Source organism: Nesoenas mayeri (assembly GCF_963082525.1).
Source record: "Nesoenas mayeri genome assembly, chromosome: 3".
In the NCBI taxonomy this organism is placed as follows: Eukaryota; Metazoa; Chordata; class Aves; order Columbiformes; family Columbidae; genus Nesoenas; species Nesoenas mayeri.
The window spans coordinates 90,803,881-90,819,330 of record NC_137544.1 but is presented as its reverse complement, the minus strand read 5'-3'; the positions used below and the strand labels follow the sequence as shown (position 1 = coordinate 90,819,330).

Genomic DNA, 15,450 nt, shown 5'->3' with positions numbered 1-15,450 from the left:
GTAGATTGCCAATCAGGTACCTCATTTTTGTTTAGACCCCCTACTGCATGCTAATGAAGAAATTCCTTCTTCACAGAAGAGTCCATTCTTGAATCGGCTGTTGAACAGCAGTGGGCAGCAGGATGCAGAATGGCCCTGGGCTAGTTAGCCTTGAAGGAGAAGTGATGCATGTCGCCCAGCTTCACGTCTGGTCCCTGGAGTCCAAGGCAGTGAAGAGGCTGTGATTATTCTCACTGCACTACACCAGAGGTGCCACATGGATGGTCCAGGCTGCTCAGAAGTTGGCTTAAAGTTGTTTCCATGGCCTTGTACTTCCCTGTGTAAAATGACCTTCAACCCAATGGTCTTGCTGGAATCTAACGTGGAATTGCAGCTTTTCTTTTTTATCTCACCTTACTATTGGTGGACTTGTATCTAACATCTTATATACAGGTATATAAGAAAACAGGACAGATACACAATTAAGGTGCCAAGATGCACAAACAAGCAATTGACATCCTGGTTAATATTCATTAAATGGAGAATTGCATCCCAGAATGAAAAAGCTTTAACACTTTGAACTTCATCCTCCACTTGATTATCTGCAGAAACTAATTCCACAATACCTTTATGATCAAGATTATCAGGCCCCAAAATCCTTGGTTAACCAAGGAGCTTCATTTATACACAACGTTTTTTTTTTACTTTGCTGCATCACACCAGAGACCAGCCTCAGCAGAGACAGATGTTTGTTCCAGTCACTTTACAGAGTTGTCATTTTAACGTTCTTTTCTCTGTCAGTCTCATGTTGGTGCCTCTTGGCTCTTTTTCCTAACACAAGCCAGATGAGTAAAGAACCCACCAGGACTCCAGCTATCGCAGCCACAATGACAGCCCAGTAGGGGACTGAAGGTTCAGTTTTCTCCAAGATGAGAGCTGAATTTCTGGATCCACTATTTCTTGGTGTGGAAAGAAAGGGTTTCTCCTACAAAGGGAGAGCAAAGGCTTTACTGACCACAAACCCCTCGAGAGGCAGCATTCAGACAATATGCCATCACCCCTTCCCAGAGAGGGACTGTCAGTCTTTACACAGACTGTCAGCTGTTTCTGCCCTATTTTAGCTCAAATCTTTCCTGCCTTATTGCCTGAACGTCCGTAGAACAAAAAAGGAGCTATCTCAGAGAGTGATGGCATCATTTCCAAATTTGTTTCCTGAACACAACCAAATGGAAATACGTAGACTCATTAAAACTGGCCCAAATGAGAGGCTTTCTGCTGCAGCCAGGAAAATTTTAAGTACATTTTCCTATGTGTAACAAAAGAGGAGTATATTTTAGCTATTTAAAGCCTTCACAAAGATACTATTTTAAGTAATTTTACCAGTAAGGAAAAGGAGGGAAAATAAAAGTAGTCAATGGAGAGTATGGACATCTTGGCCTTTACTTACAGGGTTTGGACACTTGAGTGTTGATCTGTCATGGGTAAAGTTGATGTAAGTCTGCTTTTCACCAACTGGCTCCAGCTGAGGAGAAAAGCAATAGTAAAGTTAATAATGATTCTTTTTCCTCCTCAGACTCTCATGACTTGGGTGGTTACAACGTTTTATCCAATCTTTTGGTGCTTGCAGCAATGAAGAAATGTGATAGAAGTGCACCACATGAAAGTTTGCAAACATTTTAGTGCTCATGAACTGAAGACATTGAGAACCTGATGCATTGCCTGCAGAAAAACTCCCTTGGGAAGCAAGAAACAGGAGAAGCCTTTCCTCGTTTTGCACTGAGCGGAGGAGAAAATAACTCTGAATACCACATACTTTAAATATTCTGCTAAAACAAATTGTTTCACTATACACCCAGTTCTCCCACGTACACATCTCAAATGACAGTATAAACCACATAGGAAAAAACCAAACACATGACAGATGTTAGTCATGTTACTTAGCACAGTACTGAAAGAAAGATGCTTAGGTGTCATGGATGGAATTGACTTCAGAAATGATGTACAGTTATGGAGACAGGATGAGATGGTGCCAACCTCTGCAGTCTGCACTCACACAAGAAATTCCCTGGGAGTTTTAGCTGAGGCTAAGTTCACAAGATTGCAAGAAGTGTGTTAAATAGAGTTTTTTCTACTACCAGTTGTCAGCTAAGTTACAATAGCTGACCACAGGCTCACGTCAAGTCCATTACAAACTAAAAATACGTCCAAGCTAACGGCACAGCATTTGTGTTTGGCTAGGAGTGCACATACCATTGGTTACCATAGTTAAACTAACAAGTAGAGGCTTGCTCAGGCATGTTAACTAAGTGTTTACAACTGTGCATGGACATGCCTGAAGTAATGACTTCAGGACTGGCCCATAGAGAACCACAGAGTTGTTACCCAGCACTTCTAGGAATGCAGCACAGAGGAGTGCTAGTGCTTCTGCTGTGCTCTATAAGTGCATTTACTATCCTCAAACAATTAATGCGTCAGCTGTATGTTGCAGAGAAATAATATCACAACAAGCCCAACACACAGAGAAAACAAATTCTATCCATAAGATTCCCACATGGAAACACTGGAAATACTATCCCTATCCAGTTCAGTTAAAAAAAAAAACAAAATAGGAAGGAGAGACTGCAAAATAGAGATATGAAGCACACAAAAATGTGACTAGAAAGGGAAGAAAGTTAACAAGTGGAGAGAAGATTAGAAGCAAAACAGAACACCAAATTCGGCTGTTTGTTTTGGGGTCCTGCTGGACTCACATAAGAGCCCTAATCACTGGGCCTGCCCGCCAACTGACATTGTGGAGACTGAATTTGGTAGTTTTGTTGCATCTTAAAGGGAACAGCTCAAATTCTGACGCAGTTATTTGTAAGATGTGTGGCTCATGTCCTGCAGCATTCTGTCTGCAGCACGACTGGTTATTTGTAGATAATTGTAATAGACCCCGTGCCAGGGCACTTGGTAAGGAGTCTGGCACAGAGCCCGGACAAATGATGATAAGGTACAAAATTCTGTAGCCAGGCATGCTTGCTTCATTTCTATGGGATCTGTTCCTCAGAAGTATTAGCTTCTGAGCTTTGAAGATGACAGCATCCCCACATCCACGAGTGCACAGGGCAACTTCTGGAAGAAACACACAGCTTCTCTAGAGCACGTGGCAAACACAGAGGCAGAACACAAGCTAAATATACTGCCCATGTGCTTTTCTCCCGGGCTGAGGGAATGATGGGGTGGATTTGGGGGCAGTGGGTGCCCCTTAAGACTAGGGTCCTATGACTTCAGAGAGCAGGAACATGCGTTTGCCTTGCTTCGTGTGAAGCCAAAAGGGCAAAGAACATCATGGTGAGGGAGAGTCTCCTTAAGCCATCCCCATCCATGCATACCCACGCAGTGGCCAGGCACAGTCTGGCCTTTTACGTGTGCTGACAAGAATCCATGTCATTTGGCCATAAGCCTGCAGCCTGCTGAGCTTTTCAGGGAACAGGGAAACAATATGGCCTTGCAGTCAGCTCACAGAGCCTTGCTGGACACAGGCTATGGGTGAAAAGCGGGGATGTGGTACAAGAACTGGATTTAATTAGTAACCAGTAAAATCCTCAGTTGGCGTAGACTGACAGATCTCTATGGAAAGGAATAGTTGTGCTTCGCATCAGTAAAAACCTGATCGCTGCCACCCCAGTAGAAAGCTTTGTGTCCATATCCTTACATGCGTAGGAAATAAGTGACAGTCTGGACATAGAAAAAAAGGACTGATGGTGATTCAGGATGAGTAATGGCCAACAGGAACACCACGTGGCAACAAAAAACAAATTTAAGGCTACCATATGTCCAGGTACTGTCTCTTTCTTCTTGAAACCTGCAGCCATGCTCGGTTTGAATGTTTTCTACATTTACCTAGGGTTTCTGGGCCACCATCAGCCCTGTATGAACTAACACGTAATGAAGCCTATCAGGCTGCCAGGGAAGCCTGACATAAGACATGCAGACTTGCTGTGCATGTGCAAATCAATTACTCAGAGCATGTGTATGCAGTGTACATCTACTGCTTTCCATAACCCTGGACCTACAGCCCGTATGCTATTCTTGGCAATTGCACAGATTTCTGCCCTGCATTTCCCAGTCCTTGTGATCAAGTTCACGCTGAAGGACCCTGTAAATTTCTTATCTTGCTCAAATTTTGTTTGAACTGAAAAGAAATTCGCCTCCATTTATGCTTGCTTCTTGTACAAACCAGAATACAGGATTTCTGCTAGCACAAGGTGTTTGGGTACTTCTGTTTATGAGACAAGAGGAGGAAAGGTCTCTGTGGCATGAAAATGCCATAGTCTTCCTTCCAACATGGGAAACATGGTGGTTCTGAAAGCCACCGTGACCTTGGAGTGATCAAGTCCAGCACGCACCGCTTCACGCTCTTCCAGCACTATTCAAAATCATTTCCTCAAAATGACAGAAGGGGTGTGACTGCAATCAGAGGCATCATAGGTGTGATTTTAGCCCTCCATTAGTTTCAGTAACTCTACTAGAATTGCCTCAGCTACTAGAGTGGGTGGTATAATGTGTCCACACTATTAATGGAAGCAAGAATTCAATAACATGTATGTTTTTCTAATAAATCTAACAGAATTCACTGAAGAAGGGCAAGCTTATTCAACAGACATTTTCAGGAAGCCTACAGGACTGAATCTTTCACTAGCCTGTTTTTTTTTTGCTTTAATGCAAGTGATTTACCAAATCAGAAGGGAAATTTTAATTACATTAAGACTGTCAGAGTTTCTCATTTGAAATGGGCAAAGACTTACTCTGTTTTGCAATGTGATTGCTTTGGATTGTGTCCCTTCAGCAAAGAAGACTGAGAAGGGTCTCAGAGTTGGGCAGCCCCCCTCTCTTGTTAGGGTATCAGTTTTATTTCTTGTTTACTGTTTTGGTTTCAGACACCCTTCTCATGATCTTTACTGGGACTGCTACCACAAACGCTTAGGGATCTAGGTCATAACCTCTTACCATATTATTCCAGAGAGCCGTGGCCATCTCAGCGTAGCCTCTTGCACTGAAATGAAAGCAGTCTGCAGCAAAAAACCTCAGATCTGGCTTGCCATTCTGTGATAAAAGCAAAAATGTATTTCTCAGCACATTTCAACCTTTGAGATCTGACATATTATATCTAATAGTGCACTGTATTTGGCATATCCACTTCAAAATTTTGATGTCTTCCTAAAGGCAATATGATCATATTTTGACACTGTAAATAAACTTAGGTACTTCTAACTGTGAGCTGATTACTGCATCTCAGGACCTCCTGCATAACGCAGACTGCTCAACTTCACATAGCAATTTTCATAACAAAGCTAAACCTATCATTAAACCAACAGTCATAGCTCCTGCATGGGCACTGCCATTGACCCACACTCCACCTTGTACAGAACTGATAGAAAACTGCTTGTTCTTGCTTGTTAAACTTCCGTAACTCAGACTTATAACCTTTCAAATGTTGAAATTTGTGCTGAATTTCAGGCAACATAAAAATTGTGGGCTTACCTAGCTGTGGCAAATGTCTATCTTAGGGAAAATTTGCCTAATCAGTATATGTATGGTGACCATTCTTCAGACTTAAGGGCTGCCAGAACAAAATCATAATGATATAACAAAAGGATCAGCATTGTGCAAAACTGGGTGGTTTTGACCAGGATTCACGCTGAATGTTTGTATCCCTAACTACACAGCACACATAATGCTAAGGCTGGAGAAAAGGAGAATCAGTATTTGGCTTCAAAGGCTGCTCCCTGTTTCCAGATCGGGATGTGCCAGGCCTGCACGTGCTGGTCTCCATGTGAAGGAAACCTGAACATAATCCATAACCTAGATCAGTAGAAAATTCCACTGAATGTCAACCAGTCCTCTGACAAGGGAAGAAACATGCAGTTTAGAGAAAGCTAGAAGGTGCTTAGGTTTAATGTGTGCACACTACGAATGTTTCCTAAAGCCATTTTTTTTTCATAGGCAGCACAGTCTTTTCTGTCTTCTACTCTGTCATTCTTATTGCAGGTTCCACCCTGTGCTGCTAGACTCTGCAAAGGGAAGAAAACACCATCCTTGTAGCACGGATCTCACTGACTTACAGAAATCAAGGTACTGATCTTTGCTTGATGGGAAAGAAAAACAGGACTCACACTATCCAGGGGCAACATGGTGTTTCGGAAAAACGGCTGCATGACAACTGCAAAGTCCTCACGCCCTTCATATCGATCGCTGTTGATCAGCTGTAAGGCTTCTGCCTGTATGGAGTTGCATGTTTGGAAAAAGAAGTTACTTACAAAGTTAATCTAACATTTGCCATCTATCAAAAACATGCATACTGCACTTGTTTCAATGTAGGAAGCAATAAATTATTAGTATAAATCCAGCTGAATACTATAAAGCAGTCCAGAAAAAAGCTAAGGAAATAATTTCATTCACGAAGAGATTTTCATGATGAAAATGCACAGGAGCTAGGATAGTTTGAAATGTAAAGTTGCTTAATTTAAAAATGAAAGCATAGCTTGTACCTGACTTACAGAAATCAGTGCTGTACAATTGCAATGAGACAGGCAATTAAAACAAATAACTAAAAAAAAGAAACAAGTGACAAATGAGTTCAGAAAGCTAACTTGAGACTGAAGTGTACTTGATTTTTCAGAAAGGCGTGCCTGAATTAAAATAAAACTCGAGTGTTGAAAAAATCACCCGCCATTCTTGTAAATTCTAATGCTCCTGGGCCATATCTCAAAATCATCCCTAACTCCACTTCGTTAGTTAAGGAAAATGTCCCCTTGGGTTGGTTTATACAAGTATTTGGGATTTGTCAGATTCATTGGACAACATCCACTGCCAGAGCCAGAAGGGAGGACTGGAGAACGTGATGTGACCTGATAGAGCAATGCCTGTATTCATAGGAATAATGATGGAAAAACCTTCTGCTCCAATAGCTATTTGTGGCCTTTGTTAAATTTGAGTGAATCCTATGCCTGAGGCTATGAAAAGTTACTCTCAGATAGCAAGCTGACCTATGGTAAGCTATCTTTGTGCACACTCTCAACCCACAGCAAAAGAAAGGAGTATCAGGTTCGTTTAGTTAATTTTCTCTGCTAAGAGTTACCACAAAACAGCTGATGCAAGGTAATTTGTCACCCTTGCAGTGATGTGTTAATTCATGTGAACTATTCATAATGGACAAACACGTATCATCAGAACAGCCGTCACCAGTAACTGCTTTTCAGCTGTTGAAACAGCAACTGCAAACAGAATCAGTCTTGATCTGCCTCCAGCTCAGAACCAAGGTCAAATCATAAGGCAGCGTGGAAAGATTTTCATCGCTGCAAACTGGTTAGCTGGGTAGGGTTTTAGTTAGACTGTCACTAAGCTGTTTCCCAGTCTTCCTTCTCTGTCCTGCTGAGGATATGCATGAGAGGAAGGGCAGAGCAGGAAGCAATATGAAGCGACACAAGTGAAGACAACCAGTTATAGAATCAAGGTATTACCTGGAAATCTCTGTTAACTCTCTTAATTTCTTGTAGTTCAGAAGAATCTTCATTGGGGTTTACAAAACATGGGCACAAATTCCTTCAATTAAAGAAAGACTAGAATTAAAAGACAACCTGGAATAGCCTGCACAATTCTTCAGAAATGTGTATCTGCTTAAAGAAGCTCAGGATAGGTACTCAAAGCTCACATACAGGAGAGCCATGTCATTGGCTTAGAACCGGACAAATACTTAAAAAAACCCCAAAACTCTGGTGATGTAGTCTTCAAAGTGAACACCTGTCACAGCTGGTAAGAGCTGCAGGATCCACAACTCTTAAGTCAAACGCAGAAGTATTTAATATACCATGCACTACCAGGAAACCATGTCAGAATAAAAAAAAAAATACACCTACATATAGGCTTTATAGCAGAGTTCCAGAAATCTGGGGGTTCAAAGGTAGAAAAGAAAAATTGTTTGTGTAGTCTGACTCCTCAGACCACTCTATTTTGTTCTGTTACCCCCATATCAAGAGGTAATAACTTGTGCTTCACTGAAATGCATCCTCTAAGAATGTGCCTGGAATTAATATGAAGATACCAAGCGATACAATCAATTCACTATTTTCCCTTCTAGTGTGTTCCAGTAGTTAATTGCTTCTATTATTAAAAATCTGTGTCTAACTTCATTTGAATTCATTAGGCATCAGCTTCCAACCACTGGTCTTTGTTACACCTTTCTCTGCCAGCCTAAAGAGCCTTTTCATGTCCACACTGACTCCTGTAAAAGGCACTGCTGCTTTCTAAAACAAGTCCCTCAATCTTCTTTGAGTTGGGATTTTCATCTCCCACATTAGGTGTGGAAAAGCACATACTGCTTGTGCATTCTGCTGTAGGCAGCCCAGCCTGCACCATAGGTAATGCTGCACGGAATCTGAGGAGAGGCATCAGGGGTGTCAGCCTGTGCTGCTGAGCAGGGAACGGCTGGGTGAAAAAGGCTTTGAAGTTCAGTAGTACACCAGTTGTACGGTGACTTGTGCTATGACACGCTACCTTAGAGCTCAAAAGAAAAGTCAGGACTCTGCTATCTACAGGCTCGTGCCTTAGAGCTGAAGTATTGGAAGAAGTAACAGGAAACTGATAGGAACTAGTGCATCAAGTAAAGCCTGCAACGAAAGCTTAGAAAGCTTGGTGTCCTACTGTAGAAGCAATTTAGACTGATCCAAAAATATAGCACCTTAAAAGTAAAGACCTGTTTTGCTGACTTACTTTGTTGTCAAAGCACACCCCGGATAGCTTGCTGCGATCTGACGCAGTCCAGAAATCTCCAGTATCTCCACCATGTTGACAAAGACTCTCGGGAGCTGCAGGGATTATAATAACCAGACATACCAAATCACAGAACATGATACCACTACAAAGTGAGAGCGAAGTGCCATGTGTAGGTCAGGGCGTCAGTGCAAACTGCGCAGACTGCAGCCAACAGCATGTGCAGGGATGATGTATAAAGGCAGGGGGAGGGAGATGTACAGTGGATGTCAGCCAAAACATTCCCGGCAGCTAGTACAAACTAGCTGAAATGCTGCTTCACTCCCTGCGGCATTTCCATTTTCTTTAGGGTAAGTGAAACTTTGTATAGTTGCTTTAGCCAAAAAAAAAACGGCAGTAGGGTTTTGCTATGTTTGGTCCACAGCAAAAACTCTGTGAAACACACCATTTCCCTGAAACTGCAGCCCAGTTTTTCTCAGGATCTTATCTAACATAGCTGTTGAAATGCAGTGCTGAGCAGCAGTCTGACTCCAGCTATTTGGAAGATGACCTTGTGTGAAACAGAATCGCTGACAGTCTATCAGAGGCAAGAAAAACATCAGTGTGTTTGCCAGGAACATAGCTTGCTAGGGTATCTTAAAAACTTACCTCCTTATAGAAAATATCCAGAGCATTTTGAAGGTGTTCTAGATACTTTTGCACTGAATAGGTTTCCTGTGTAATTGGAAAAACAAACAAACAAACAAACAAGGATCAGCCTTCTTTCAGGAACCAAGGAGTTTTAACTGTTTGACCTGAACAAAGGAGTTCACAGAGTTTGTAGTTGCAAGGCAGTCCATGAGAAGATATACTGACTCAATGCTCCTTTTTGCTTTTGTTGACAGGTATATTTTCAGATCGAGAGATTTATTGCCACATGGAAACAGGTTATATAGTGCTTGTGTTTCTATGTCACTAATACATTCCCTTAATCTCTTCAGAAAATCCTGAGGTATATAATAATAATTCTTGGCAGAATCTTTGCCTGATGAACAACTACATAAATCACATCTTTGGATTTCATTTTGTCTTTTACGGGACCCAGACCAGACTCTTTTGCCTTATGAACTGAGCTGCCAGTCTGGGGAAACTGATATGGAAGCAGTCAGGCCCCAAAAAATCTATAGGCCAGGGGCATCAAACTCATTTTCACCAGAGGCCACATCAGCCTCACAGTTGCCTTCAAAGGGCCAAATATAATTTTAGGACTGTATTTATTTATTTGGCCCTTTGAAGGAAACCGTGAGGCTGATGTGTCCTCCGGTCAAAATGAGTTTGTCATGCCTGCAAGAGGCAAAATGACTTTGTGACTGTAGTTACAGGGGTGTACTGTGATGTGAAAAGGCTCCAGGCAGCAGCCTCTAAAGGGAAACAAGCCAAACTGAGAGAATAGTCCCCAGTCATTTAAACGAGCTGGGATCCAGACCCCCAGTCTGTGCCGCAGGAACCTTTTCAGAGGGGATAACTACTGACAGCTAATAAAAGGCACCTTTTTCACTATAAACTGATGTAATTTCTTTCAGTGTCATTCTGAAGCAAGAATTCAGCATCCTCAGTAATTATTGCGTGGAGATACTTTCCAGAATAAAACTTCATGTATGTGTCCCTGTAACAATACGCCTCAGACACCATGCTGTCTTGATCACTTTGTCCAGTTAAGCTAGGAGAGCTTTTCAGCTTGTCCTTGGTGTTTTGTTCAATATGAGGCAGGTTGCTGGTTCTTAAATCATGCATTACTTCAGCACTACATGCCCCAATATTGAGAGTTGTGCACTTGCTTCTGATACAATACAGATTTAAGGGGAAGAATTTCCAAGTGCTTTTTAAACAGAGGAGCTTTGGCTCACTGAGAAAGGTTAAATTTATGGGGCTGGTCACTTGCCAAGTGACTGGATGAGCATTCAGAGATACAAACCTTGTCCAAGCAGTACCGGCATAGGTCATTGCTTCCAATGAGGATAGTGATCAGCTTCCAGTCTTCCTTGAAATTAATTTTCTAGTGGCACATAAGAGAAACAGATTACAGCATCTATTTCTTAGGTATGCAGGGGGTAACATTAACAGATGGGGCTAAACAAGATACAGACAGCAAGGCAGAACAGAGAAAGAAGGATGCTGAGCTGGCAGAAGAAAAGCGTCTGTCCAGAGGGAAAATGTGAACTGTTAGCTAGTCTAGCTGAAATTCACCGTGGCTTTTGTAAAGGAATCCCCTTCAGCAGACGAGATCTGTCAGCATAGCCAAGCATGGAAATGCATCTGTGACGGCAAGTGTGCTGAAATGAATGTTAGCTCCAGGACAGGGATGGACAGGAGAGATTTGCCAGCCGTGTCTGAACACTGTGGGCAGTGTGGGGATGAAGCAGTGTGGGAGTGGGTCCTGGAGTGACTCATGGAGCTGTGGAACTGGTGCTGATGGGGATCCCTGCCAGCTGGGCAACTATTACCCCAGAGCCAGGAGGAGCGAGGGGCGCCCCAGGGAACAGACAGCTCGATTAAAATAGAAGAGTCCAGGAGGCTGGTGACTTCACTGAGCTCATATAAGGGCAGCTGTAGCGTCCACGTCACCACGGGCTAACAATAGGCGCTGCTGAGAGCTGGATCTCATCAAAACATTTTGTAACGTTCAGTACAAAGAAAGAAATCAAAGGCAACTATTTTTAGTGCAGTGTATTTACATAACAAACATCTGTGAAACGATCCCACAAACAGAGGAAGAGCCTGGGAATCACTCACAGGTCTGAATTCTCCTCTTTAACCAGCATTTTGCTCGGAAAGCTTTCCATGAAGAGGTGAAGTGTGGCAGGGTCTACCCCACTCCCCCCCTTTTTAGAAAATGCATAAAAAGCAGTGAATAAAACAAAGGTCTAGAGCCACATACTATTTTGTGGAAGAGCCACGCCAGCTCCCATCACTGTGCCAAGTAATCTGTAATGCAGAGTAACTGACAGTGGGACTAGCATGCAGCATCCATCAAGAGAGCTGGCACAGAGACACACATGCTTTGACAAATCCTGCTTGTTCAGTACCTTCCTTTCCCATTCAGCCTGAGCCAAGGAGCACCAGGCACTCCCATTCCCTTACTGGGTGCTCTCCCTGAACCAACAGCTCACACCCAGACAGCCATCCGCTCAATTCAGCCAACACTTGGAGCAGGGCAGCCTTAGTTTCTCCCAGATCTCCTCCCCCTAACACAAACTGCAGCAGCAGCCACCGATTTAAAAGCAGTTTGCTCTTTTGGTACTCTTTGTAGCCCTCAGAGTAGCTGGCACAGCAGGCAGGTCCACAACACTAGATCCCCTGCTAATTCCCTAAAAGCTTGTAGTGTGACAAGGATTCACACAATCCTGAGGTTTCTGGCCACTGATTAACCACTTGCCTGTTCAGAACCAGAGTTTCAGAAGGCCTAATCTACTGGGAAGACAAGTTGCCACCCCTCCCAGTATTGCCATTTCCAGACCCAAGAGTGAATCGTGCAATTTGTGTTGGTACCTAGGTGCCTGCTTCAGTGATTTTACCCTCAACCTTTATGACCTCCACTTTGAATGCTGCTGTTAAACTAACCAGTCCTGTTATTTTCCCAGAGCCTTCAAATCTCTCCTCTTCCTCACTACCATCCTTAAAATTCCTTGCCACACTATACCTACATCAGTCTTTGCCTCATGTGTTTGCACCTTACCTACATGGGTAAGTTATCATAAGTAAATTATCATCTCTTAAAGGCTAATCCCTGGCACATTCATCTTGGAAAACACAAGAGAGACAAGGACACTGACTTTTCTCCCAGCAGTAAAGCACTCTTCATATGCCAAGCATCCCATCAACTAAAGTCATCTCCCAGAGACCACAGGAGCACTTGAGGAGTGACCCAAGTTCCACTTACCGAGCTGCTTCTCATTAGGTCCACCAATTCACGTGCTTGGGCTGACATATTACTGTAGAGAGAAGATAGAAGCATGTTAGATGTATGCTCTGAAAGCACATCATCTTCTTGATCTCCCACTCCTCATTTTAGGGAATATTAGGATTAGTAGAAATCAGTACAGGCGAAGTGATGCCTCAAAAGGACAAGTAAACATAGAAAGACCAAGATCAGCAGCAGTTGCACAAGTGAATAACCTGATCTGAAAGGGCTTCAGCTAGGATGGCTGCCAAGTGGCAGGCAACTGGGACAAATTCTTCCTATCTCAGAGTTGGCTTAAGCGCATTTTGTTTGGAGAAAACCACTAGTGCCCAGATGCACAGAGACATTTCGTTGTGTAACTCCCTTTGAAAGGTAGTGGGGAAGTTTGTTGCTTATACAGAAGCTGGGCACCTAAGCAGCCTTCCTGATCTAGTCTTAAATTCTTATGGCTCATCTTATGGCTGGAAGACATTGCTAACACTGGGGAACTGCCAAGCTGGAGAGTCCCAGTCCAGCTCCAGGAACAAGGCAGCATCCACAGAGTAAGGCACAAACCATGTTGAGACATCAGCTGGAAACTTGAGCTCCTGATACACTAGCAGGAGACTGTGCTTCAGCTAATAAGCTCTGCCTCTCTTCAGCACCTGCATAAATGTTATTACATCATTTGCACTTCCACAACCACACCAATTGTCCTGAGTCTTTGCTCGGGAAGTATTTAGCAGCTACACAGGCTTTGTTAGTTACCCTGAAACTCTCTTGCAGTTAATCTAATGACTGTTAAAGGTGTCATAGAAAGTCTTGGGAGCAAATTTCATTAATATCCATAGAACGGGCACAGAGTGTGCAATACAAACTCCTGCACATTTCCATTTTTAACAGACTAGTAGAGTTTTTCTTTAGCAGAATAAAGGAATTAGTTCCCAAGTTCTCATTCTGTTCTTTTTCTTTGCACTGCAAGCACTGATAGCTTTTAATGACATTAGGGTGGCAGTGGGCTTCTATTTGTTAGTTTGAGGCATGTTTCCCAGAAATAAAGAAATAAATGATTTTTTCTCATTACAGATACAACCTGACAGTGAAACAGGGATCTACATACTGAAGGCTGGGCAGAAAAATGTACTGGTAGAATTAGAAGCATAAGTAAGACATTGACTCAGAAATTCTGGGTAGAGGTCAAAAGACCAAAGAAAGTTTCTCTCTGTCCCTAATTTTAAAAAAGATGCAAAAATTCACCCAAATACTACATTAAACGACAAAGGAAACCCCACACATACACAACAACAAAAACTAAACAGCAACAAAAAAACCCAACAATATCAAACAAAAAAAAGCCCCACAAACAAATCAAACAAAAACCTACAATAAAAACATCAGGTCACAGAAACATCCTCAGTACAAATAGGTCATCAGTATCAACTCAACCTTAACATGCAGTCCATCAGTTCTCAGCCCTTTGCCCTTTCTCGGTTGCAGTTGTGCTTACCGCGCTGTGGCACCACTCTCCGCAACATTGAATCCAGCTGTTTTCTTAGAGCTGCCAGTGGAGAAGCCAAAGAGGTTCGCATTGAATTTTTTCAAGATATCTTAAGAAGAGGAAACACAATGTTTAACCATCCACAGTACAGCTGGCCACATTGCCTCCCACAGAAGCATAAGCTGATCAAGTGGTGAGAATATGCATCTGGGTTTTCCCCTCCATTCACTGTGACCTTACAGAACCTATAGACATACCTGCCTTGGAAATTCTATTTACTGTCCAAACTTTAGCACTGCAACTATTTCTCTCTGTGGCCTTGAGGAGCCAGGGTCTGGCAGACCAGGAGATTCACAGATCCCAGGCAACTCATCAGTTTTGAATTTGAGCGTCAGAGTAATGATAGTTATTTTCCTTTCTGTCCAGGAGCAGATGCTCCAAATATGGCCCTATACCTTCCACTCCTTCAAGTACCCATCAAGATAATATTGCAGAGAAGTGAATTGTATTCACATTTCTAGATTTCATGGAAACCCTCAGTAGGGAAGCGTGATATCTAAAAACTGTTGTTGTTACTGTGCTGTAGTACTGCCTGAAACCTCTTTACAGAGTCTCGTTTATAATGCATAAATGAAATGCACCTTCTGTTTTTCTTTGAAACACATTAATGTGCATGGTACAAGACAAAGCATATCAGATTTTACTACCAACAATGTCAGGTATTGTCAAGCTGCTCCACAGTGTGGATCACACAAAAATAGATGAATCATTGTGAACCATGTCCCCTCCAATTTATAGTCACACTGACCACTTATTGGTTTCTATGGAAACTACAGGGACTGATTACACAGAACACTAGGACAAGAAATTTATAGTATTTTTAGATTTTTTTTTTCCAGTGCAATGTAGCAACTTGAAATCATCAGGAGGAACCACAACCTTGTCAACAACCCTCCCTAGATGGACTGCTAATTGTTTTATAACCCTTAATTTGCCCACAGCCTTTGCAATTAGTCACTGGAAAGCACAAAATGAAGTAAATGAGAAGCAGGTCTGCCATGAACTTCTGTCACCTTTGGCACATTTACTCCTAATAACTTCTGTCAAAAGAATAATACAATCACAAGCAGTTCCTTTGATGTCGAGGGGCTGCATTAACTTTACAGCTCATCAGGTCAGTCTGGGTTTCAGCCATGATTCACATGAACTGCTCATACCTACAATAGATGGGTGTACCCCACTGTTTGCAAGGAAAGCATGGCCATTTCCAGAGGTTTCCTAGCACCCACTTAGACTGCCT

At 42.5% G+C, this 15,450-nt stretch overlaps 1 protein-coding gene across 1 annotated transcript in view; it reads right to left on the bottom strand.

The window, feature by feature from the left end:
* Positions 1–742: 742 nt before the first annotated feature.
* Positions 743–15,450, bottom strand: part of PLB1 (phospholipase B1) — a gene marked incomplete at both ends in the record, with an annotated part of 101,448 nt that continues 86,740 nt past the window's right edge. Inside the window, 10 exons of the mRNA XM_080341461.1 lie at positions 743–964; positions 1,427–1,501; positions 4,972–5,067; positions 6,138–6,242; positions 7,485–7,566; positions 8,734–8,828; positions 9,382–9,447; positions 10,688–10,768; positions 12,653–12,704; positions 14,160–14,259. Of these exons, the coding sequence (XP_080197587.1) occupies positions 743–964; positions 1,427–1,501; positions 4,972–5,067; positions 6,138–6,242; positions 7,485–7,566; positions 8,734–8,828; positions 9,382–9,447; positions 10,688–10,768; positions 12,653–12,704; positions 14,160–14,259 (974 nt within the window). The remainder of the gene's footprint in view (positions 965–1,426; positions 1,502–4,971; positions 5,068–6,137; positions 6,243–7,484; positions 7,567–8,733; positions 8,829–9,381; positions 9,448–10,687; positions 10,769–12,652; positions 12,705–14,159; positions 14,260–15,450) is intronic.